General features: G+C 37.2%; 1 protein-coding gene across 1 annotated transcript in view; it reads right to left on the bottom strand.

Moving 5' to 3' along the window:
* The window catches only part of NELL2 (neural EGFL like 2), a 146,826-nt gene that overhangs the window by 62,221 nt on the left and 57,643 nt on the right, over nt 1-26,962 (bottom strand). Inside the window, exons 10-13 of the mRNA XM_068669366.1 lie at nt 19,663-19,754; nt 16,688-16,790; nt 14,031-14,159; nt 104-229 (exon numbers count right to left, since the gene is read on the bottom strand). Of these exons, the coding sequence (XP_068525467.1) occupies nt 104-229; nt 14,031-14,159; nt 16,688-16,790; nt 19,663-19,754 (450 nt within the window). The remainder of the gene's footprint in view (nt 1-103; nt 230-14,030; nt 14,160-16,687; nt 16,791-19,662; nt 19,755-26,962) is intronic.

Below are 26,962 nucleotides of genomic sequence, written 5' to 3'. Positions count from 1 at the left end.
AGACATTTTGTGAACCTAAAAAAGATTAACTTTAGAGGAATCATATCAGTGTTCCTCAGTGCTATTACCCTGTTATTTCCTTTCACAAATATACCTCTCTTACCTGTGCATGAATAATCATCAATGCGTATATATCCTGTTTTGCAGATGCACATAAAGGATCCTGGTGTATTTACGCACATGGTGTTCTCCCGACAGTAGTGCTGTCCTTCAGCACACTCATCAATATCTGTGAACAAGACAAAGAGGATGATGAGTCAAATTCAGACTTGTTCCTCAGAATACCTCCATACACCACTATCCACTTCTGGCAATACTGGATTAGACTAAACTGTTTCTTAAACAGCAATGCATTTTGGAAAGTTTTTGGCTTTCTCCTTTCAAACAACTGCTTGAAGTGTTCAAACAACAGGAGCAGCATGAGCTTTCTGTGAGCAGCTGTTAGTGGAGTTACAAAGAAGATTACAGTGGCTTAGATCTTTCCTAAATCCTTTTGAAGTGCCTATGCTGTTATTCCTACTATTTAAAGAACAACAACAACAAAATAACTGGGGGACCAAACAGCAGACCAACTGGCTCAGTATTGCAATATCATCCATCATTGTATCATTACAGTCACTGTAGTCACCGGTATATGAGCACACTACTGAATGCGTTCCATATGTCTTTGATCTAACAGGTGCTGTTCTCTGGGAAGAACCTGTAAAGAGCACAGCAAGTTCTGAAAAGACACTAGAGCTTATTAGAAATATATGTCATAACCACAAAGCAATAACTTTTTTGTATATTTTTATATATAAATATATACCTGTGTGTGTCTGTGCATATATACATTACATTTTTATATATAAATACATATGCGTGTGTGTCTGTGCATATATATATTCACAGATACACACACTGTATCTGAAAGGAACCTGAAAGAATCTGGTTTATATAAAGACCTGCTCTAAAAGAAAGAAAATTGCAACTTGATAAAATACTTGTTGGGGTGGAATACCTGCTGCAGTATTAAGTCACAGAGTAAACTCCAGACATAAATCACTGTAGGCATGGACTTTAAAAACTGATTGGTTTTGGTACTCACTTTGGTTGCAAAATTAGGCCTGTTTCTTGTAGCAGGCTATATTTAAATGGTAAGACCAAGGAAGCACCACAAATAACAAAACAACTTCTGCACACTGTTAATATGTGGTAAAGAAGAAAGGCTATATTAATTTGGAAGCGATTAGTAGCATGCTGTTCCCGTAATAGCAATGATAAAGAAAGCATTACTGAGACACTCTGTACGTGTAGTATATTGTCATGCAATGTGCCATTGAACCTTGCTAGAAAAGCATGTTACAAATCAAAAGGGTGGATTGTTGATTTTTTTTTTCCTGCTCATCAGTTTTGATTTTTCCCCTGTTTTCAATGATGTTTCCAGCTTTCTGAGTTGAAAATAAAATCTCCTGATGGAGAACAGTGCTGTGTTCCAGAGTTTGATGATAGTTCAAAACAATAGTTAGGATATATAAACTCAAATTGGGGTTGACTTCTTAAATGTCAACACTATTAACTCCTGTACTTTACTCCATTTTAGATCATATGCTTACCTCCCAATTCTTCCTCCTCTTTCCAGCTTTTTTAAATTAATAGGTACTTTCCTACTCACTGACTGCTTTTCCCTATACACTTCCACAGGAAATTTTCAGTACAAAACAATGTGATACATTGACTGCTAGTGATCCTGTAGTCATTTTCCAGTTTGATTTAGTTTTGGAAAAAAAATCTATTTTTCCCCAATTTGTTAGAACCCAGTTTTTCTGCCCAGTGCAACCGTCCCTAAGATACTGCTGGAGAAGCTGCGGGCAGTTTGTTAAAAAACACTAAGTTCTCAACTCTAAATGCTCAGTGGGGTGAGCACAACCTATTTTTCACAAATTCTGTTCCTGAGGGAAGTTCTAATAAACTTCATCTGTTTTCCTTCCCTTCCTTTCCCTGCAAGCTCTGCAGGCATGGAAAAAATCATATCTATATATACTGGTAATGTTTTGTAAAAGCACTTGTCATTTTCATATACATACGTAAATACAAAAAAAAAAAGTATATTTACAGTGAGCACATTGAGCATACTAAAGCAACACATTTTATTCAAATCATCAAAGAAAGCACAAAAAGAAAAAAGTGAGGCTATCCCAAGACTATCACAGAAGCGGCTGTTTTGCACAGAAAGTGGGAAATGGCACAAAACCTCTTGAAGTACAGATGTTTTGCAGAAACACAAACGTGGAGTTCACAAAACCAGTCAGCAGCTACAGCATATGTCTTGGCCGCCCCTACAAAAGATGCAACTTGTGTCTTTCCTATCCTAGTTCCCAACTCTATATTAAATTAATGGTGTTGATTTATGTTTAAGTAATAACATCAGTCTTCGAGTAATTAGAGGCCTTATGTTCTTGGAGTCAACAGACTGCCTATGAGCCAGCTTTGGCACCCTCAGAAAATTCTACTTAAAGATCCAAAGCCTCAAAAACATTAAATAGGATTTTCTATGAACTATATTAATGATTGCTTTGGCAGGTAAAAAGCCACAGGAGACCAAAAATGCTAATGGTTCTAACCTTCTAATTTGGAAGTGTTGTAAATGAAAGATTTCATTTTGCCAACATCACACATATTGAAGTTTTGCAAAATGTTTTATTTATAATTGCCTTTATTTCAAAACCTTGCTTGTTCAGTTGTTATAACAACAAAATGATCACGTTAACTTCAGATTGAAGTGTTTCATTCGAACGAACCTGATTTCTTTCTCAAACTGATTTTAAAAGCTCACCAGAAAGCAAAACTCTTTCCCACACAGCTCTCTAGAATGCCTATGCAGAATGCGAAGAAAATGAAGTGATTATTACTTCCACTATTACATTACTATTTTGCATTGGCACCAAAAGACCCTAAGTATTAACTCCATTGCTTCACATCAAGACACATAATTGATGAATGTTGCTTTTACAAACCGTTTGCAATGTTAGCACTAAATTACATTAAGATAATTGATAAAAAAGGGATAGTGTCAGACAAATCACTGGTTGCAAAGAAAGTGACCACACACATTAAAAAAAAAAAAAAAAAAAGGCAAAACAAAACAACAACAACAACAAAACATGTAATTCCATTCCCCCTTTTCCCCCTTTTGCCTACTATATGCAAGCTTTGTATACATTAGGTTAAGGTATACAGACCAAGAAAGACTGAACTGGGGCAGGGAAAAAGCTCAGCAGCTGTTCTCTTTTAAAACTACCAAAATAAAAGTCTTTTCATCCTGCTTAGTGGTTGAAACGCTGCTTTAGTCTTTTATTCACCTTTAGACTCAAATGCACTAATACAACAGTAAACCTGATGTATTTCCATATCTATGAAAGCCTACAACATTTATCTTAATTTTCCCTTGCCAAAAAGCCTTGTTAGCATATTAATGCACATTAATGTCTCACTGTTTAGTCAATAAGATCCTGAAGTCAGTCAGCTCAATAGGATGAATGCGCCACTCCACTGGTTCTAAACATCCAACGATAAAGACCTGTGTGCTTTAAGTCTGTGATGTGATACTGAGCCACCAGCTGGGATGTACTGACAACAATGTAGTCATGGAGATCATCAATCTGCTCGATTCCCAGTGGAGCAGATAAAAGAGGAATCTCTGGGAAAATTGGTTAGCGCAGAAGTATTTGGAATCTGCACTTCAATGATTTATTTATAGTTGCAAAAACATCAAAACTGAAGAAAGTGCCTTTCTTTAGCCCTCCAAGAGCTCTAACAAAATTTATACAAAAATATATAACCCAGGAAAAGTTTCCTCATCTCCCTCACTCTTGTGTCCGAATGAATTTGCTTCCCCATAATGAAATTCCCGGTTATGTTTTACAGTCCCGTTAATAAGAAGAGAACTTGACCTGTAACATATATATCATTGCTGACCAAAGCTAACAAACAAAGTCTCTCCTTAGGCCTCGCTATCCATCATTGCCCTTATCCACCACAAAAGCCTGCCAGAACAAATGAGGCTGGTGCTAAGTCAGTAAATCTGGGCTGGAAAGTAAAGAAAGAAAGCTGCTTCCAGAAGTGAGGATGCTTTATAGATAGCATCTTGCCTGCAGCCATTTTCTTTAAAACTCAATGGTTATCTGGCATAAATGATCTCCCCGTTCACACTTACAGAGACATATGGTTGACAGAGAGATGCTCTTGCAGGATTTTTGCAATGGATAATATTAAGTATATCTAGGAGGAGAGCAAACAGGAGTATTAAAAGTTGTATTTCTAAAAAAAAAAAAAAAAAAAAAAAAAAATAAACTTTCATAAGTGCATCAAAAATTACTCTGAACTCAAGAGCAGAGTAGATTCCACTTAGAATTAAGAAGAGGAAAAAAAAAAAAAAAAGACAATACTTTTTTGTTGTTGTTGTTAATGAAGGTTCCATTTTGACAGCCCATAAATACAAAGCTCCACATTCACCTGCAGAGCAGGGCAATGGCTTTCCACCTCTCCCACACAAATTCATCAGCAAACTTGCATGCCAACATGAAGGCTCCAATGTTAAGTGCGAGAGCATCATTTATGCACCCACCATCCCTGTGAGTCTCAGGCCTCAGAGCCTTCTGACCTCTCTCTCTCTCCCCGTTCCTTCCCTCCCCCCCCCCTTTTTTTTTATCACTACTGACCTAACTTTCAAAGAAATAGTCGAGCTGGGAAAAGTTATGACTTTCTTATCTGTTCCCTGATGTAGGAAAAGGGCTTCAGATCATTGCTCATTAAGGAAGGACAAAAGAGGAGAATGAACAGAGACCAATCACAGCAACTGCTACCAGGGAAAATAGGTGGATTCAAAATCAACACTATCTGTCTTGCAACCTTCTCATGACCACAAAGGACAAAATGTTCTGTCATTTTTCTTTCTCTTTGCCTTCCTTCCACTGACAGTGTTCTTTTCCCCACCTTCTATCTCTGGCATCAAGCTTTCCCTACTGTTTCCCCCCCTCACCCATCTTTGACCTGTCTGAGTAACTATAGTCCTGTCTCCAGGCTTTGCTCATGTCGTCTCTCACCTGATCTGCAGCCCATTTCTCACCAGCTTAAATGAGAAAGGATAGACTCTTCCTCTATAGGTTTAAAGCAAGCTCCCTCCAGCTCACCCACTTGTATTTGTTTTTTTCCTTTCACCACCAAATGTACTGACTCATCCTCAAATACTTCCAACTTGCTTAAGTTTCAAAATCCCCAGTCCCTTGCTCTAATAAAAATGTTCTTAGTAGAGTCTTTCCCACTTTCCCCAGCTGTACTTCCAAGCTCCTATTCTCTCCAGGCTCCCTTCACTCTCAGCTACAATCTGGTTCCTATATACTTTGAATTCTTTGCTTTTCACAATGCTATGCTCCCTATGCTGCTGTCCAAGAGGACAAAACACCTCAGGGCTCTGGCACAGCCTTTGCTCTACCTCCTTCCACAACTCTTCCTAGGCTCTCCATCAGCAGGCAAACCTTTGGTTTAACCACCACTGTTTCTCCAGCGAGTCAAACCAATTGCTGTGCTTTTGTTTCGCTTTGCTCTCCCAAATCTGGTGCAGCAGATTTTCCAACTGACGTATTCCACTTCAGTCAGATTGTGCATTTTCTCTCAATCTCCCACATTATTTATCCCAGCTTACTCACCACTATAGTTGTCATCACTCATACCTCTTGAAGATCATCTTTGACTCTTCTCCTCATAGACTTAGGCCTGTGCCTGACCACTTTTGGTACCAATAGACAACAGAAGACTAGCTCCAAGAGCAAAATTACTCAGTGCTCACGTGTGCTGTCTACCTCTGCTGGTTCTTTTTCCATTTGCCTGTTTGTTTTTCGTTATTTTTTTATTATTTTTTTTTTCCTCTAGAGTTGTTCTTCTCCCCCAAGCACTTTTTAGAAGCACTAAAACCTAAGGAATCACAATATAATTAATCTTGTGAATCAACTGCAAGAACATAACCCACGTATTGGGTTCAAACAGATTTAAAAAAAAAAAAAAAACACCTTCCACATATGGTGCTCCCAGCAAAGAGCCTGGGCTGCTGCTAACTTACTGTAGCAATGCATAGGGAGGGTAAGAGCTGAACATTAGAGGAAATGGGCAGCTACTTGTGTCTATTGATTTTTATTGAATTATTAATGGACTTTAAGAGAAATCGAGTGAGTTGGATTATAAGTGTTAGCACTGTTGTAATTGAACTAATAAGAGGTTGTTATAGCTTGACTAGACTGCTAAAACATCAATTAGGCTAAAAATAAATTCCAATTATTGGATCCTCATATAAGCTGTGTTCTTTTCTTGCCCACAATTAAATTGCTTACATAACACTTCCACACATTGTACCTATCTTGGTGTCACTCCCGTCACATTATTTTACATCTCCAATCTTTGCTTAAGTTCATGATTTCTCTGCCCATCTCCTGCAACCCGAGTGAGCTATTAGGACAGAAAACATGCTTAAAATAAAGGTAAAGTCACTCAAGGTCTAGATTGTTTGACAGAAGCTCTAGATAGCTTTGGAAGGACACAATAAACATTACATTTCAGAAATATCATTTTCAACAGTACATAGAGCTGTTTTTCTTTCAATTTGCCCTAGTTTTTGGAAGGGAAGACAGACTGTTGAGATAAAACTGTCCTTGTTAAACATGCAGTAGGAGATATTGTTCAAGAGCTACCGGTGCAAGTGAGACTCTTGGAAGAAAATGAAATCTTCATCTTAGCCTCATGAAAACATTGCTGGACTCCACAGACATTATGCAGTTTGAAAATATAAATCACAGGAAATTTTTGAAAACAAATACTGTCTGCCATCATGTAATGTTTTACTTGGCAAACTGCATCTTCTTACTATTTAATATCTTATAATTAATTCATATGGTAGTGTATACATGATAAAACAAGTAATTATATATAGCTCTCTGTCAGGCATGAAAGCATCCCAGGGGGCTCTCCTTAGGCACCAAATAACTAGTCTGATGTAGCTGCACACTGAGAATAAAAAAGATGTTGTATATGATTAATTAGTGAATTCCAAAAATTAGAACAACTTACTGAAACTACGGTTCGTGATCCATTCCCCCCTTCAGCAGTACATTGAGTTTGAAATAGGTTTTAAATTTGAATTGCAAAATAAACTTTGCTTTTTTTCTGAAATTATGACAGTATCTCATCATTTTCAACTGTGAATTTCAAGATTTTAACAATACTTGCCACAGTTAAGGTTTTTGTTTTCCTCTACTTAAAAATGAGAATAAGAAAGAAAAGTGATAAATTTTTTATACAGAAACTACAAATATATATCAGTTTATGCCACATGTGTATATTTTAAAACTCCTTGTCGGAAGATAGACGCAGGCATATAGGATACTATCTGTGGTAAGGGACCGTGTGGGTGGGTTAGACTGCATTTGGGATTTGGGTAGGATCTAAAGTACGTAACATATTCCCACAAGCTATTCAGTAAAATACTGCCTGTTCTACAGAAATAAGCGGAGATATCAAAACTCATCTCTCTCAAACGATGCCTCATAAGTTAGAGTATCATGGCACATATAATCACTGTGACTGTTATTGCTCTGCATGCTTTATGAAAGAATCTGTATTTTAAAATCACTTTGGTTTAATGCCTAGCATTTCTGTGCATTTGTTACAGCTCTTGGGGATCCAGCCTCCATGGATTCAAAGATATATTGCACATTTAGACTAAGGTTTGAAAAGTTAGGTAAGCAATGGCTCTGAGTACTCTTCAGCACAGAAGCAGCATCTAATTCTCTCAGTAGACACCTCCCAGCTACTAATGAAAGTTGGAGATAGAAGTAAACAAGAACAAGATTAAAGTTTTAGTTTCTTTTCTCTTTTGCTTAGATTGCAGATTTAAACATTTTATATTAAAACATTAACCTTAATTTCTCTTCTAAAGACAAAATGCAACATTTTCTTTTATTGCAGGTAGAAAAAGGTTGTCTGAAGTAAAAGAAAAGCCTGTCATTAGCAAGCACTGGTAGTGCAAAGAATTTAATAGAGTTTCCATGAGTCTCTCTTTATATGATTTGTTTCAGTTTGTTTGTTTGTTTAAGTCAATAACATTTCTATCAGACCTGGTTATGGGTAGAATTGGTCTGAATATCCTTCCCATATATAAGTAAATAAAATCAAATAACACTGAATCACATCCTGCAATCTGTAAATGTACAAACTCTACCATTGTTACAGGCAGTGATACTACTTGTACCCAAGTACCACACTTTTTGTACTGGTGTCAGGCATACTTCTGGTACATGTTAAGTTAGGAATATATTTTATTATCTTCCTGCATAAGAGCCATGGCATACAAGATGGACTCAGCCTACCCTAAGCCACACTGAAACATTAAAAGTGTCAGTGAATATTCTTCAGATATAGATTTCTCAGTATCATAATGGTAGAAATTAGACATTTTGTGCTTTTGCTAAGAAAAAGATATTAATAATTGATAATATATTAACTGTTTAATACTAGTATTTAATATTTAATGTGTAATATAATTAAGTTTAATTACTTTTTAATAGATATTTGAAAATAACATTCTGCTTCCCTGGAATGAAAGCTTTTCTATCTGCTTTATTAGTTTTCCAACACAACCCAAAATGACAAGGTAATAATTCAAACACAGACAGTTAATGCAGATAGGAATCTTTATTTCTTAACTATATGTGATACTATTGCTGCAGCTCACTTACAAAAAAGAATTTACATAAGAAGAGAGAAGCTCTGGAAGTCTTCTCACTTTAACAAAACTGACAGTACTGCACAGCTCCTAAGTAGGACTCTCACCTAAAGAACATTGTGCATCCTGTAGAGACAGCAAGACTAGCAAATAGCAGAGTATTAGTTAATCAAAAGATTTAAAATAATATATTTAAATACTCAGGGGTTTATCTCAATTTCAGATGTCTTTATCTGATTTACTTATATTCTTCTCAATATTACACTCTTTAAGGAGCAAATGTGTCATTGATTACTGCAGTTAGCCAATATGATACCAGGTATATTTTATTGTAATTTGATCATTACTTCTCATTTTTGTAAGATTTCTTCTCTTAACTGCAATCTGTAGAAATCAGACTCAATCTGAAAACTACCTTATTTTTGTAGTCTGGTTAGCCAGTAGATAAAAACAACAAAAAACAGTAATCTGCCTATTATGTACATGATGATGTGCAACAGTTTTGTTGTTACATTGTTTGTTTGTTTGTTTGAATGTATTTTTGGTGTTTCTTTGTGGTTTGTTTGTTTGTTTGTTTTTGAATAATATACTAGCATTTTTACACAAACATGTGGATAAATGTAAGCTTCCATTAGTAAATCTTTCCAAGCAGAGTGAGAACATACAACTCTAAACTAAGAGAAACCTGATGACGTCCAACCAAGTGTTGCTTCCAAACTACTTTGGACATCTACTCTAGAAGGAGAGGATTCATCCTCTAAGACTGTTTATTTCCTTCATCCGAGGATTATTCAAATCCAGACAGCTTATTCAAATGTGGATCTCTACACTGAATACCGTGTTCCCTAGAGGGAAAATCATCAGTGAAACTCATGTAATACTCAAATGTAAACAGTCACTCAGTCTTTGCTCTCATCTCAGCTGCTGCACTTGAAACTGGGACAAATATGGCAACAGAAGAGAAACTAGGAGAGTTATTGAGGGAAAGAGGTAAATCGGAAGAAAAATGGAAAATGGTTCACACAGTTATGTTTAATAATATTAAACGCTTCCAAATATTGTTAGGATAAGTTAGCTATGTTGCATACTGCACAACTAGAACAACTAAATTCCCAAATACCAGAAAATAAATGTTATGGCTCACACAACCGTATTGTGGATTTGGAATGTGTGGAGAGTTGACCCAGGTTAGCAATCAAGCATCTACCAGCCACTCATTCCCCCTCCTCCAGCAGGCTGGTGGAGAGAATCAGAAGAGCAAAACCAATAAAAAAATAAGTTTAATAAGTGAAAAGAAAAAAAAAATAAGGCGGGGGGAGGGGGGGGAGGGAGAAAGAAGTCATGCAAAGGCGATAACTTACCACTTCCTATGAGCAGACTGATACCCATTCAATCTCTAAGCAACAGCTACCTTAGAAAGGCTATTCCCCAGCTTTTATTGCCAAGCATGACATTATATGGATTTAAGGGATATCCCTTTGGTCAGTTGGGGTCAGCTGTCCTGGATGTGTTCCCTCCCACCCTTTTGCCCACCGCAGCCTACTCGCTGTGCAGGAAGTGAGATATAGAGAAGGCACTATTCAGCAACAGCCAAAACATTGGTGTGTTATCAACAGTGCTTTAGTAACAAATCTAAAACACAGCACCCTAAGAGCTGTAATGAAGAAAATTAACTCCATCCCAGCCAGACCCAAGACATGATGTAAAATGGCCTCTGCATCAGGCAAAATCCTCTGGATAAATAATGAAATAACCTGAGCAGATCATGCTCAGTCACAATGCTTACAAAAGACCACTGCATTCTCCTGTCTTCTTACTTGAGCCTACCAGCAGACTATTTGCATACCATCTTATTTCAGTAGATGCCTAGTCTTGCTGTCTGGGTGCATTTAACTCTTCTAGATGCATCAATGTATCCTGATAGCCAAAAGTCACAAACTTTATCCTTAAAAACTTCATCAGAAGTCCACCACCACAAATGTAATGGGCACTGAACACTCTTTGAAATATATCCTGGAGGGTGATTGTCAGTTTCAGAGGACTTCAGGTGTTGCAGTGGGAATAACTAATTATACGTCATCAGAACATCTGTTTTTGTAAAATGTTGATGTTCAGTAGGCTATATGCCAAGGATGCTATATTGAAAAGCACCTACATCTGAACACAGCATAATCCATAACCAACCTATCAGTAAAGTATCTCAAACTGCTTAATGACCTGAGGCAGAAAGTGGATTTCAGAATACTTGTAATAAGGCTTAGGGCAGGTAAATGAAGAAATCCCACCTCTTAAAATATTGCTTTTAACAGTCCTCCAAAGGAAAGTTAAATGTGACATAAATCTTAACAAATATTATTGTTATAAAACAGAAAGGTATCTACCATAACAGTATCTAGAGACATCACTTAGCTTTGGAAAAGCATCAGTTCTTTCTAGGACAGAAGCCAAACTTTTCCATCATTCAGATGAAATGTATGCAGTTTTTTAAGACCCATACTGAAACCAGCTTTGAATATTTTTATTTTTGTTATTCTACCTTACAGAGAAATTCTACCAATGGGAGCATTGTTATTTCTGTCTATTCTTTGAATTTTACAGTGCTCAGGAATAAATTACGATTGGTGAAGTTTCTAATGCAGAATAAATGACATCCGATTTTGCAGTATATTTTGCTTGTTAAGTGAGAACATAGAAACGGCTATCATACCCATAGGCTATAGCCGTTACAAAATGCCCTCTCTGAAAAGCTTTGTGTTAGCTTGACATTTCTTCACTTTGTATTGTTAGTAATTAAAGCCACAATAATGTCACTGTGAGGAATGGGTCTGTGCTGAGAAAGAGCTTGGGACCATTTGAGCCATTCAGGATGAGGGACAGGACTCTGAAAAGACTTGGAATTATATTATTGCTAATGTGCCCTTTGTTACTACATTGCTTAATATTAAGACAGAGCTTCCTTCCAGAAGAAAAAATTCAGTATTCAAAGAGGTATTTGGGCTGGAAAAAGGGATACAATAGTAAAAGCACATCTCTGAAAAAAAAAAAAAAAAAAAAAAAACACAGGTATTTCAGTCTCCTTTGTCCCCTGCCCCCCACTTCCACAAAACAAAATAAAAGGTTCATATCTGTGACCTTAGTTCCCCTCTGTCAGCATATGACCTCTACACCCAGTCCAAGAAGGCCAGTCAAGTCCAGTTCTCAACCCATGTGCAAAAGGTGCATAGTTCAAGCACAGGGCTTCAGCCATGGCACATAACAGGCAGCACAGCCATGCTGTTCTGACTGCAGATTGAGCTTCATCCTTGCCTACAAGAACTTCATCTGGCACGGACCCAGTCTCATGAGCTTTGCTCACATGGGTATATCTTCCCAATGGGACTTAACTATCTTCAGTGTGAGTGTTACTGGATCAGGTCCTAAATCATACACATTTTTAGGAGGTCATTTTCTGCATCCATACATATTAATACAGTGATTATTTTAATGTAAATAACATACCCCAACCTTCTATTCACTTTAGCAAGTTTTTTGAAAGTGCAGAGGTAGACTGATAATTTCCGCACAGAAACAATATCATTTGCCCATATGGAAGCACTCAAACCAAGAAATCTCAAAAAATCATCATTCCTAAAATCATCATGCCTAATTCAGGTATTGCACAGATTGGTAAATCCTCTTATAATATGGATGCACCAATCTCGCATATGATAAACTACCATGTCTTCATCTAAACATTTCACCAACAGTGATATCAAGAAGCTTCCTATTTTTAACTTATTACATGCCTGGCAAATTCTACTCATAGCAACAGACTCTAATTTGAGTGATATGGAGATCACTAAAAGCATAACTTGTTTTTCTGCTTTCCAGTCAGCAGAGTAAGAATACAGCTGCGGGGGGCGGGGGGGAGGAATCTTAAAGCACATGATTTCACTCTAATTCCACAGTTTCAGTGACCAGTGACTCCCTCAGAATGGTAGTGGCTGATGAAATCTCCTTGAAATTCAGTTCTGCAGCCTAAGCCTCTGCATAGTCTCCAAGGGCTGTGTGGCAAAAAGTGGCTGATGCTGCAAACCAAGCTATACAACTGGTCCTGATGTCAGATGTCTTCTGGGACAGGATGAGGGGCAAGGGATTTGTTTCTCTATGACTTAGTTCTAATTCTTTTAACAGATTTCCATCAAATGGCTTACCATAAACGTTAAGCAGAGATGTATGAGAAGCTGAATTAATCACACACTCCTTTCCTGAAAACAGACAGGAGTTCTCACATCTAAATTTACAGATGAGCAATACCACCAAGGCTAATGCAGCTACTAATTCAAGTGAGCTGCAGGCATTAACTTTTGCAGAGTTCAGCCAAAGAAACTGTCTTAAAATGCCTCAATCCATCCCACTTAATTGAACATCACCAGAGAGCAATCCAGGTATTAGGTGGGACTACAGAGGACCTTAGACTCTACTCACATATGCTTAATTTTCAATTCAGCCGGCTAAATCTCAACCAAACTGCTCATTAGTCAAAGACCGTGCTACTGGCAACACTTAAGCTTTATTGTAAGAATGACTTGATAGCAAACTGGTATTTTGTATGTGATACCAGTGTTTGGGGCTTGCAGAATCAGGGGTTTCACAAGAAAGAGCAATAGTTAGCGCAAAAGCAGATCATGCAGAGGACTATGACTTCTGCTGCAACAGTGAGGATGTTTTTTCTTTCACAGGATTACAAGAGAATTTAAAACTACAAATTTTAGAAGCATCACTTCTTATTAAGTAGTTTGTTGCTCCCTGATACCAAAAGAGTCACTCAAATTATAAATCATCACTCAGTATGACTAGCTAGTGTGTAATTAATACTAGTATCTAGTGTATTGTATTTACTTACTTCCTGGGTTGAGAGAATAGGAACAAACAGTGGTGAAAAGAGAAACTATCATACTGAAATGCCATTTAGATGGTTGACATTCAGGTTGGCTGAATATCTGGATATTATGAAAATAAAGGAAAACTTTCCTATGGAAGTATGTTTCTAATTCCAGACCTCAACCATAGCAACTTGCAACTTTTACACTGACCAGAATATAAAAATAATAAATAAATAAATAAATAAATAAATAAATAACACCTTAACTGGAGAGATAATTATTTTAGCTGATTAATATGCTGCATATCTAATTTATTCCATTTAATAGGCACATCACTTTGACTACTCATGAATTAATACATTCTTTCTGCAGTAAATAATACAGTGGAGCTAAGCATCTTCACAAGGTGTTACCTTCACAGTAGGCGTTGTCCTCTCGAAGGGCTCTGAAGCCATCTCGGCAGCTACAGACAGCTCTGTCATCCAGGTTTCGGCAGACAGAATGCTCCATGCAGTTGTGTCCTTCGGTACAAAAGTCGTGGCCTGTTCAGAAACAAATGTGACTGAGGGTTAAGAAGAATCCAGGGATTATAAAACACCCCTGTCAAAGACAGGCCTATCTTTTTTCATTTAGGTCAAAGAATACCTTTCTATTGTTCATGAGATTCTGAAAAATAAATTGTACCAAGCATGCAGCAGATGAAAGGAGTAGTAAAGGCCACGAGAACAGACTGTCTCTAGGTCTTCGATTCAATTGCAGGTTATGGCATTGATCTGAAGGCAGCTGGGTAGGGTGTAGGTGGCTTGCTTAAATCCCCTTACAGTCTCCTTGTCATTGTTAAGTACTTTTACAGAACATCTCTTAATTATGTGTATATATATATATATATATATATATTTATTTATTTATTTATTTATGGTCAGACATTTGTAAAAGAGCTCAGTAGCTTTGTAGCTTTGACATTCAGTAGTTCATTTACTAATGGCATTAGCCCAATCCGTGTTTTTTTTTTCAGCACTTTTTATTCCCAAGTGTATTTGCAATCTTTCCCCATTTAACTAGAAGTCTTTGATTACCATTGACTTGTTTTGCTTTTTTCTTTCCCTTATCTTTTCCTTTCAAGCTCTACTGACTGAACACTCTTCCCTGATTGCCTCTGTCTTTCTATTTCAGAGAAACTTATTTTTAAATTCTCACCTTTTAGCCTTTCTTATTTTCTTGTATTCCTATTTTTGCCTTTCCATTTTTCCTGAGTGTGACTGCTTTTGACTGTACCTTAATTATGAGTATCAATATGTGTATGTTCTCATGAAATCTAATGTTGCTGAACATCATTAACTCAGACTTTATTATATGGAATCTAATCTGGTTGTAGTAACTGACTTGAAGCATCCAGACTTCCATATCTATTAAGGTGTGAAGTTTGTCCTCTTCACTATTTTCTCAGCAATTTAATTTGCTCTGTAACTGAAACATCAGAGTTGGTCAAGCAGCAGTACTTCACTGGTCTTTTCCAATAATTATTTCTTGTTTCAAAATCCCCCATAGGAGAAGTGGACAACATAGCTCAGGCTCAGGGGACCAGGATTTCTGTAACAGCAACAACTCCAGAAAGCAAGCTGGAATTTTCCTGAAACACTGGCCTGTTACGATATATCAAACATGTATTTGTTAGCAGTAAGGATTATTCTTATCATCACTCCATCTGACTTCTGCTTCATATTTTGATGTAGAATTGCTTCTATGCCTAAATTATATGAGTAAGGCAGAAATGCAAATGGCAGAATCTGCCTGGAGGTCAGATCAAAGGTGTGTTTTGCACTTGGGCAGTTCACAAACAGCATGAATCAACAGAAACAAAGCAAAAAAGGACAACAGAAAGAAGAGCACATAAAGGCAGAAGGTTGTAGTACTTTGATCCAGTGATATGGTCATCATGATGCAAACATCACAGACCTACTATGATATCAGAGGCAGGTGACTTTCCTTCTGTCTTTCCTGCTATGGATAAAGAGATTTGACTAGTATATTATTATTTTACTAATTTTGTGCTTATTTTACATACATATTATAATTATATTATAATTTACCATAACTACCATAATGCTGTTATCTAACAGGACATGGAGAAGCAAAAAGCTCTACACTTTTACTAGCATTAGAGGCTCTTCAGTACTCATTGATGATGGCAAAAGACTGTGCATCAAGAGCAAGCTCTGGCCATGGTGATATATACTCTTTGCCCTTTTGTTGCCTTCCTCATTGAAGCCTGAGTTAATGACAAGGCAATAGTCTTATTTGGGGATTTCCTGGCCTGGATTGGTTTGTATCAGACTTTGGCATTACATAACTAAGAATGTAAATCTTATCAAGGATGTGGATGATGGTTTTTGTTTGTTTGGTTTTTGTTTGTTTGTTTTCCTTAAGATTCTTAACACTCATGTGTCAGCTGTATAATGCTGCTGAATGCATGCAGCAGCTTCCTGTTTAAAGAATAAAATATATAGCTCATAAGGGGCTATACTAGCATGCTTCAGGCAGGATTGAAAATGTTCAGAAAGCACTAATCTGACATATAGTAAAACTTTCTAGCTCTCCTTGGCACAGAAGCACAGAATTATTTTCTCTGCAACCCCAAACAGGTAAACAACGCATGCCAGCCTCAGAACAATTGCACAGCACACACTGTTCTCCAAAACAGACAACTCAAAGCACCTCAGAAAGATGCTGGGGAACACAGACATTTTTCCAATCTCATTTTGTTTTGACACTAGATGGGGTGAAGGATAGAAAGTCACTAATTACGCATATGGTTTCTTTGACTTTTCACCCACTTTTGGCTAGAATGAAACACAGAAGAGCCAGCAAACATCTTTCACAGGATTTAAAATATTAGACATTTTACAAATAATTTTCAGATGTCATGATGCAGATATTATCCATTTAGCTTCACAAAATCTGCTGTGATTATAATGTACAGGAATGCCCTATTCAGAAAGATCACAAAGTCATGTAATCTATAAGAATACAAAACTACACTGAGCTTATATATATCCTACTATTATCTTACCTTTACAGATTTTGCAGCAACTGTGAGACAAGGGGATCTGTTGAGATTCTGGGCAGTTTAAAGTCATACAACTGTCTTTTGGAATACGCTGCATTTTGTGGTCCTGTCAAATCGAGGCAATCAGTTAATATTGTGGGAGAATAAAGATAAATGATAACTTTAGTTGGATTTAGCATTATAATGTACAAACAAAAAATGCCTATGCCAAATTCCAGGTACCTTTGAAAACTATTTGAAAGGACAGCACAGCACAATAAAAGCATCAGGAACTACTCTATGTGAAAACCTTCCCAAGCAAGCAAAAATGAGGAACCAGACCTTAGCTGTCAAGCTACATGCCTCAAAAGTTCATCTTAAAACTATGCCTCAAAGAGTAACAATTATTTCTCAGAAATTGAGGCTGCAGATTCCAGAATCAAGGGTCCTCCTTGTGAATACTCTAAGGAAGGAAGAAAGAAGGAAATAGGTACTGATTCCCTATTAGGAACAAAGCACTTCCCAGTTAGATGTTTATCAGCATTTGGAAATGTCCAATGCCAAGATGGTATCTGAAACTCTTCAGGCATTAGTGCAGGTCACACACAGGCACTGTAGTATGACCACAGGGAAATGCCTACCTTGGCAATCAGGCTACCACAGAAATAGCACCTTCAGCCTCCCTCAGGCCCTAAATAATGTGTTCTGAAGTGCTCTGGTCTTCTCATGGCAAAGACAGAAATCATAGCAAACAACATGTTCCTTAGAGGCATCTGCCATAAGATCAGCAATCTGGTTAAAATATGAGCTCGCTGAACTCAGGACCCTATATTTCTACATGCAAGAAAACTGCCTAAAATCATGCATATGCTATTACATGTATTATTGTATGGTTTAGCATTTGATTTTAAATCATCGTTGAACAGAAAATACAAAGATGAAATCAAAATTGCCAATCAAATTTTACATTAAACATTCGTGGCACAGAACCTGAAAACACACTAAATCAAACCAGCTGCTGACGCATACTGTACACCAGAACAAACAGAAAACAACAATCCTTCAAAATGAAGAAAATAACCTTTGATAGAAATAATATCAGGGTAGTCTGGATTACATTTTATTCTTTTGCAGACTCTAACTTGGAAGAGAATGTTTCTTCCACTTGTTTTGCAATATTTAAACAGAAAAGAGCCTATCTATAGCAGATAGAACTGTCGTTTATAATGTTTAAAATTATGTGTTAACTTGAAAGAAGAAATTTTCTACGTTGCCTTGTTAACTTCAGCATAAGTCTTCAAGAATGAAATCTGTGCTAGTGCCATTCTTATCAAGTCTTTATTGAGTTGGGTTACTAATTATATCCCTTTATGGGAACTCTGGTGGTATTAGAATAGGGCCAACCTATGAATTCCTGGCTGACACACATTTTGCAATATGGGGATTTTCTGCTCTGAAAAATGGTTCACAAGCCTGCTCATCAGAACCAATATGTACTTCAGACCTTGAAAAAAAAGAAAATTTGAATCAAAGTTGCTGCATAACATTTCTACCAGGAAAAGCAGGCATCCCACTTGCAAACAAGTATCATCAACAAAATGCAGACTAGCATGGGCAACAGAGGCATTTTGTTCATAGAGCACCTGACAGCTGCAAGAAACACAAGGCAACATCATGTAAGTTTTGACGGCTGTGAGTTAATCACAGAATTCATGTCCCAGTTGCCATGTTGAAAATACAAGTACACAGGCCTGAAAACCATATGACTGATCCATCAGTTTTCAGAATTATTTTTGGCCATCTTCTCCTTTCCTTTTGCAATAGATTTCAAAGTACCTACTCAGGGAATTAAGTTCAAACAGATGAAAATCAATGGGAGAAAGACGAGGTTTACCAGTTGTACTTGGTAAAACACACTTTTTCACAACAGCATCTGAAATTTCCCGAAAACAATCCCATAGACAGCTCAGAGCCCCCTCCCTCCAGGAGGCAGGCAAGGCACAAGAGGCTCCAGAGTGCCAAAGGGGAAGACTTTAAGCAGGAACGAGAGCAGAGCACTGGCTCTGAAGCCAATGCAAACCTGCCATACATTTCTGACCTTTGTAGCTAAAAAGGATTTCATACCAGTTATTGAGTCTAGCAGTCTGGATTTCCTGCAGCCCCACAGAGTTTGTACAGTGTTAAGCATGGCTGTTAAATCCTCAAACCTGTGCTGCAGCTGCAGCTTCACAGAAGATATCCCCCATTCCTCTGCACTGGAAACACATGCTCAGTTTTCTCAGATCTGCACCACAGCATGTGGTTTCCTATCTGGAGGTATTTCCACGCCATCCCTGCACCCTGGCAGGCAAACTGGGGTCCACTGCAGCCATCTGGGTAACACTCAACCTGCAGCCATGCCCTGGGGCACATTTTGCCCTTAAAGTGCATTTGTGGCCTCAAGAGCATCTCTCTGTTCATGCAGCAGGATGAGACCAGCAGTATTGGGCACATTCTGCTTACAAATAAAACTACAACCCTTTCCAATTTCAAACACTAGAAAGACAACCAGACATCTGATGTGCCCCCCTCCTTTCTTTCTTTTTCATCATTTTTTCCACTAAAAATTATTCTGGAGTCCAAATTATGTTCCCATCATGTTTGTGCGTCACTTGTACCTGGGCTTACAAATATGAACAATAGCACTGCGCACATGTAAATAGAAACATAATGTAGCCTGGTGGGGTTTGTTACTGGTGATGCTGAGGATATGTAAGGAGGAAGGAATGCAGCTCAATTGATAAGCTGTGTAATCAAGGCTGCAGCTATGCAAAGCAAATATATTTGCAAAATATTATGCGGAACTCAGTAAGACAAAACAAACACAGGATGCCTTAGATGCCTTTTCTGTTGCCATTTCCTAGTGTAGACCTGTCTCTATTTCAACAGCTTCATTCAGTAGGACTTTGATATTTCTAACATGCAAGAATTTTTTTTTTTTCCATCAACAATATTCTTACCTTGCACTCAAACAGAACACAGTCCCCTGAGCTTGAATACACAGTTTCTCTTTGTCCTTCAAAGTAGGTTCTGCCTTCAAATATGCACACCGCTTCAGGAGAAAAAAAAAATACCACAATGATTTTCTAAGAAAGTATTAGTACTCTTCATAGAACTGACGCACTGTTTTACAGATAACTGCATTTTAAAACTTAAAAATTGAGTCAGCTGCAATAATATCCTAAACACACTTGCAGGAGTCTGGATATCACAGGGGAAAAAAATCAGAGGAGAAAAAGATGAAAGAACCACAAAAGTGTATAAATAGAAGGTGAAGGATGGTGAAGTTGATGATGGAGTACTGATAGCAGCTGAGAGGGCAGAAGAGATGCATCACAGGTCACGACAAGGAAGATGTGGCTGCCTGCCTTGGCAGGAAAGAAGCACAGAAACACAGCTGGGACCAGAAGCAATGCAGCTGAGGGAAGCCATGCTAAGCAGCCCTATTAAAAGCTCAGAGGTGAAAAGAATAGAGATGTGAGAGCAGCACGAGTGACGTTAACAGATAACCAATGTCTTGAAGAGGAATGTTGTACGAGAAAGGGCAATCACTGAAGCAACATATTTACTATTTGTTATCACAGCTTTTGGATGTTTCCCCACCCCACACAGGTCTTTCAAACTTACATATTTGTAACTTGATTATTCCAGCTATTTACCATTACTTCTACTCTATATTAGCATATATTAATTTTATTGCACAGGAATAGACCTTCAATGATTTTTTTTTTTTTTTTTTTGGTAGAAGTAGGATCAAACCTCCATAGGTCAAACCTACCCCCACCAGTTGTTTGCTACACCATGATCTGGCAACCTGCCACTCCTACACCCCAGCAATACTAAGAGTTCCAGTAGCGTGCTGACACAGCTCACATCACACTTCTCATCAAAGTTCCTATTTGGTGTTTAAGGGTTGTGTAAAATGCCCTCAAAGCAAACAACCTCCCTGTTTTTTAAAAAGGGTCTATTATTGCAATTACTTTATGCAAAGTGTAAAGGCTAAGTAATACAACTGCTAGGTACAGAAAATCCGATGTCTGTCTCTACTGCTTAAGGCACAGTCAAGGCTCATCAGGTAAGCATAGTCATGAAATAACAGGAGTAGGCTATTGCTTTAAAGTTCTGGGTTACCTGTTTGAAGCCTAATTTGCTAATTGTTCATTTGGAGATGTAAGTTAATTGTACTACAATTCACAGACTTTTTTCATTCACAGACTGATTTATCTATTTTGTTTAGATAAATCTATGCTGATTTATCTATTCTGTTTAACAAATTTGTAGACAATGTTAAAATCTCTGAAAGGACAAGAGTTTTTATTGCATAACCTACATTAATTACCATTACTGCTGTTAATTTCTACTTTATTTTATATTATTTTATTTTATTTTATTACTTGCAGCTCCGTGATTTTGCAAGTTTCTTATTACATTGTCAGCATTTAAAAAGCCAAGTCTTGGAACTGATACTGAAAAAGAAGTGATAGACATAGTGACAAAAAAAAAAAAAAAGTGTTTTTTTTCCTTCCAAATTTCAAAATATTAGTTTTAATATCTTGTATAAAATAAAGTATCTTGTGTGAAATAAGCCAACACAACCCTTTCAAGGATTAATATCACAGTAAGCTCAACACTCCAGATCTCATGAATGGCAGAGTTTGCAGTCAGACTTAGTAAGGGTCTTTAATAAAGGGCTAACCAAATGAGAAGGTTTGCACAGTATCCACAAAGAGAGGTCACAAAATGTTTAGAAAGCTCAATACAATGATACAATGCCTCTTTCCTCTGCTAAGAAGGAGAAGGAAAAAAAAAATAAATAACACTACTCAAGCTCCTCTAGAAGGAAGGAATACATGAAAAAAAAATAAAATCCACATAAATCTTTACAGGGGACTAGCAGATCTTGAATCCAGACAGGAGAAAGCAATCATCCAGTCATATATATATTGACCTCCTATATATTACAGGCCATGACACTAAGCTGAAATACTCATATATTAAGCCCTTTCCCTTGCCCCACACTTTTCAGGCTTTCAAGAACAACTACACATGACAAGAAAAAAAAAAAAAAGTATTGCAATGCCTGAGGACCAGACAATGGCAATGGACTGATAACTCATCCTTACACTTCCAACAGGCAGCCTATGCCTATTTGTAGTAAAGACAAAAGATATCAAGATCACAGCCATTCTGTCACGGAAGAAAACTCTCTCCTGAAGCCAGAATACTCATAGCATATTAATGAGACCACTGAGGCATATTTTTTTAATTTATTTATTTATTTTAAAAAAGGAAGTATCTATACTACCTCAAATCACAGTCCACTGAATCCCATCACTTTATTTTCTAAGTTTCTCTGAAGAACCAGAGGTTTGCCCTGTTGATAAAGTACATAGAAAAACTGCCTGAACACATCCAGCCTACTGCAACATCAGGAAGTCATTTCTTCATTCCACCATTAGCCCTCTGAAGCTTCAGAATGTTAAATTATCATAACATAGCACTACAGTATCACAAACACATGCTGAAAGTAAGAAAAGCAACTCTTTTCCATAAAGCCTTGAAAGAAACAAACAAACAAACAGAAAGATGATGAACAGAGACTCACAAATCCTAGGGCTGTGAGAAATTGCTCTGTCCAGACAGACTCTCTTGAGTCTCATACACAAGTGGAAGATTGTTTCTCAAAGGCTTGAAAGTCATTGCAGTGTGTATGTTAAAGACACATGTTTGTGTAGGTCTCAGAAAGTCCAAGCAATGTTAACATCCCCACATCCACTCCTTGATATGCCACCATAACTCCTGACCACCAAGCAGCTAGAAAATTATACCTGATTAATTGAATTTCCCTAGACAAGACTTCTAACTATTGGAATTTACTGTGGCTTTGTCAGCAAGGCTATAGATCCTCCAGGTATCAGCAATCTGCCTACACAAAGTGATCAAACTATGCTTAAGATGAGAAAAAAAAATAAACACGTGATAACTAAAGTGAAATTAAAATAATAAGAATAAACTGAATAATCTGAATACAAGCTTAACATGTCTTCTTATGGACTGCAATTTATTAAGACTACAGTCCAAAGGGACGTTTCTTCTTGAAGTCAACAAAATCAACTGTATTTCAATTATTTATTTCCTGATCATTTTCTGTAAAACCTGAAGGATTCCACCATCATTAGACAATTCCTGCCATTAAGAATCTGAAAGAACAAGGTCAGACCCAGAAGCTCTTAATCAGAGCACCAGCACTTATTTCTTCTCTTTTCACATGTGCTAATCTAGATCAAATAAGCTGACAAAAAACACATGGGCACTTCATCTACACCAGCACCAGCTCAATGTTTAACACAACAGATACCAGTGGTTTTAGTAATGGTCTAAGTTTGCCAGTGCACACTGTCTTGTCTTCTCCAGACCCCTCATAAATGGGGTCTGGAGAAAAAACCCTTCTCTTTTCTAGTCCTCTTTTCTACTGCTGGCCACAGAGGAGACATCCTAACAGATAGAAAAGAGCAGATTTTTGTCAAGCTACTTGAACATTTCTAGGAACTTTACATTCAGGTTGTCCACAGAGCACACTTGGAAAGATTTCTAGTAAAATAAAGGTACTAATCTTCTTATCCCCTGCTTTTCTGCTAAGATAGACCTACATTCAGAACACCTTTATTTTCCAGCCTCCTGCCAGCAATTGACACAGCCAGTACATATCCCATGATGCTGGCACTTCATGTCTTTATTTTCCTTCAGAAATAAAGATATTTCAACAACATGAACATCTGGACTAGAACAGTGTAATTGGAAAGTCCGGTGAAGATTTAATTTCTGCTTGGCTAGATGCTTCCCAAGATACTGTGATTAGTTTGTGATTGGTATCTCTCTGGGGAAACATAACATGTTTCATCTTCCTAATTCCTTTAGTCCAACAGATTGACTCATAGTCAAAAATTACCTGATGATTAGTTGTTCCACAACTTCATAGTTATTGCCTATGCAGGATTTCTCTACAGCTGGATCACATAAACCATTTCCTCCCACACTCAAACTTCCATATCCCCCTAAAACATACCTAAAACAGTGTATATTATTCAAAGCTTATTTTTCTAAGAAGGTGAAACAGGAAGTCTACAAAACCTGCTAGGAAGTTTGACTACTCTTGATCTACTGGTATTCATAGGGTGATCAAATATTAAAACAATAGGTATCAGCACAGGGTCTAAAAAATTATTAGGAAGGTCTGCTTATATATCCATGACTAATTTGTGCAGATGTAGTAGTAATAATACAACTATTCCCTGTAGTATCATTTAACAGATTGTGCTAACACAACATCTTCTTCATATTCATCCAGCAAAAGGAATCTTTCAGGACCCCAGTGGTTGTTGTGTTCGCTCTATGAATTACCAACGCTCTGTCAAGCCACCACTTTTCCTTCACCATCCTTTTTTCTTCCTATCGTCCTCCAAATGTGACTTTCCCTCTGCATTTATGTGTCCTTAAAAAGTCTACACAGAATCCACAACCCAGCTAATTGTCACCTTCTGTTGACTGATTTCACAGTATGTCATTTGTACATTTTCTCACTTATGTGTATATCACCTTTGATACCTAGATTGTTCATGCCTTCCTCTGAGGAATGCCTGTACACTTCCTTGTGCTTAGCTGATTTTGATTCAGACTTAACACCAAGTGAAAGCAGAAGGTTTGGAACACTGGTGAACTCCTCAAACTACTTTATTTTCTTGTATTCATAATCGGCTAACAAGTAGCAGATATAACTTGAAGTTCTGTGAAATGCATCAGTAGTTATGAATGTACACCTTAATTCTGGTAACAAATTCCATGTTTCTGCAACTTTGTCCACATACGTTGGTTTGTCAAACAAACAAACAAAACAATAGCAAAACAATAGCATTTCATTCATTGAATTTTCCAGCCTCCTCCTTGGAATCTCCCTGATTACATTCTCTAATGTTCAGAGATCAAGGCTGAGACATTGTTTTAGTATCATTAATCATATTTTGCAAACCTCTGTGTGGTATGCACATAGAGATAATGCTCACCTGCCACAAATTCTCTCTCTCAATTACCATGCCATTGTGAGGCATATTCTCACCCCTTTCTCATTTATTTTTGCAGGGATTCAGGTGTTACTTTTTTGTTTTGTTTTGTTTTGTTTATTTCCTGGATAGCACAAGTTTCTCTGTAACTGCAGTCAGTAATATGACTTCTTTCATTTCATGCCATCCCCCTCAACAATTCAAAGTGATTTCAGATTTCAAGCTGGAGAAAATTATTGCTAAATTTTTTAATCAATCATTGTTGAAAATATATATGAATATGCTTCAGCTTCCTCCTTAAAAATAAAATAAAATAAAATAATAAAATAAAATAAAATAAATAAAATAATTAATTTTGTAATGATAAAGAATCAATTACTATCCATATCTTGTTTATTGTTAGCCAGAAATGTTGGATGTCTCTATTGTACTGAGAACAAAAAGAAAAACAATAGAGAAGATGCTTTACTTACTACTAATACTGTAAGTGCATTAGGTACCATAAGCAACACTCTTCAGCTTCAGGCTGCAGGATCAAAATACTTGGAAATGTATGTTTTAATCACACATTCAGAGAGACCAGCTGCAGTGTCCTCATATTTACTGACCCTAGGTTTGCTTTCCTCTTTCCTCTAGTCAGCATCCACAATACTATTAGCATTTTAACAAATAATAATTAAGATAAAATTAGAAACTCTGTTCACATCTACAGGGGGGGGAAAAATTACTAATTTAGACTATTTTAGAGAATGTATCTATACACAGTGAATCTGGATGCTGTGTTTGATGTCAGCTTCTCTCTATGATGGCATTATTGCTACTGATACTTAAACTTGGTTAAATATGGCAGCCAAAATATTTATACTGACAGACATGCACAACTTTGGCTTTAGAGCAATGAACCATATTCTGTTTGTCAAACAGAACTGGAATATTTTGGATTCTAAACATAGGATTTTGAAAACTTGGACTTAACTAATGCAATCATAATGTCCATCGCTTTGCCAAATTAACTGTGTTGGCCACCCAGTACTCAAAACAACTTTCTCAGCAAAATGTCAAGCAATAAAATCAAATGCCAAGACAAAAGTGCTAGAGGGTGTCAAGAGACAAAAAGCAAATAAAGTTCCCATTAATTATATTATATGACTATTGTATTACAATTACATTAAAGGTTTATAAATAGCACAACAGTCTGCAAGACCGAAAGAATTCCTATGCAAACACTGCATGCCCACTTAATCCTCTTTAAAGTGGGATTAGACGTGTTTTGATGGACTCCTTTTGTCAGCTGTTCTTAAAAGCAGTTACATAGTTGTGTCTTAGTTAAAGGTTCAAGTAGATATTACATCAGGTCCTGACAGTGACTAATGACAGGGAAGTTTCTGCTTCAGTTCCACCTTCTCTCAGTGGGTATTGCTAGAGGCTAACTATAAAGGGTGCTTTTCTGAAGAACTGTGCTTGTAGGAAAATGGTGCAGTGCAGAAAAATAAGCAGACACCTACCTAAAACACCTTCTACTTCATCACATGTTTACTCTCACAAGTACAACCATCAGAAAGCCTCAAGTCACAGGGATCCATATGTAAGATAAAGTGTGGTGAATTGATCAGGACTGCGTTGAGAATTTCTGAAAGCAGTAAGGATCTGCTGAGGGCCTCCACATATTCTAGTCACTGTTACAAATCCATGAGAGGTAAATGGTTGCCACCATCAGCATTAATTTAACATTATAAAAAGCAGGTTGTATTCTCCATTTCTATGTTTTAAGTTCAGACCACCAATGAACATGAGGAAGGCAGCTACTCCTGCAACAGTACTTATATGGGGCAACTGTTATCTGGTTTCACAGAGAATTCAAATAGAGGGGAAGAGGGAGGAATTAAGCATGCTATTCATTGGGATACTACCCACATTTTTTCCCCAGATTTACCATGGAAAAGTAGAGTGTGCCAATGATATGTAATTCTTTAAGTATCTTTGCTGGGGTGATGGCCTTAAGGCCACAGATGATTGTTAGATACACAGTAAAAGGCAAGTTCCTCTGAAAGGCAAGACTTTCAGAGATTTTACAATTTGTTTCATCTAAAAGCACTTAAAAAAAATAAAAAATCCTACAAAAACAGCAAAACTACTCAGTTTGCCAAGAAATTGTAAATCTTGTGAAGTTTGGACCAGATGAACTCCAAAGGATCCTTCCAAC

This window comes from Anas acuta, chromosome 1, assembly GCF_963932015.1.
Source record: "Anas acuta chromosome 1, bAnaAcu1.1, whole genome shotgun sequence".
Lineage (NCBI taxonomy): Eukaryota > Metazoa > Chordata > Aves > Anseriformes > Anatidae > Anas > Anas acuta.
This window is presented reverse-complemented; position numbering and strand designations above follow the sequence as displayed.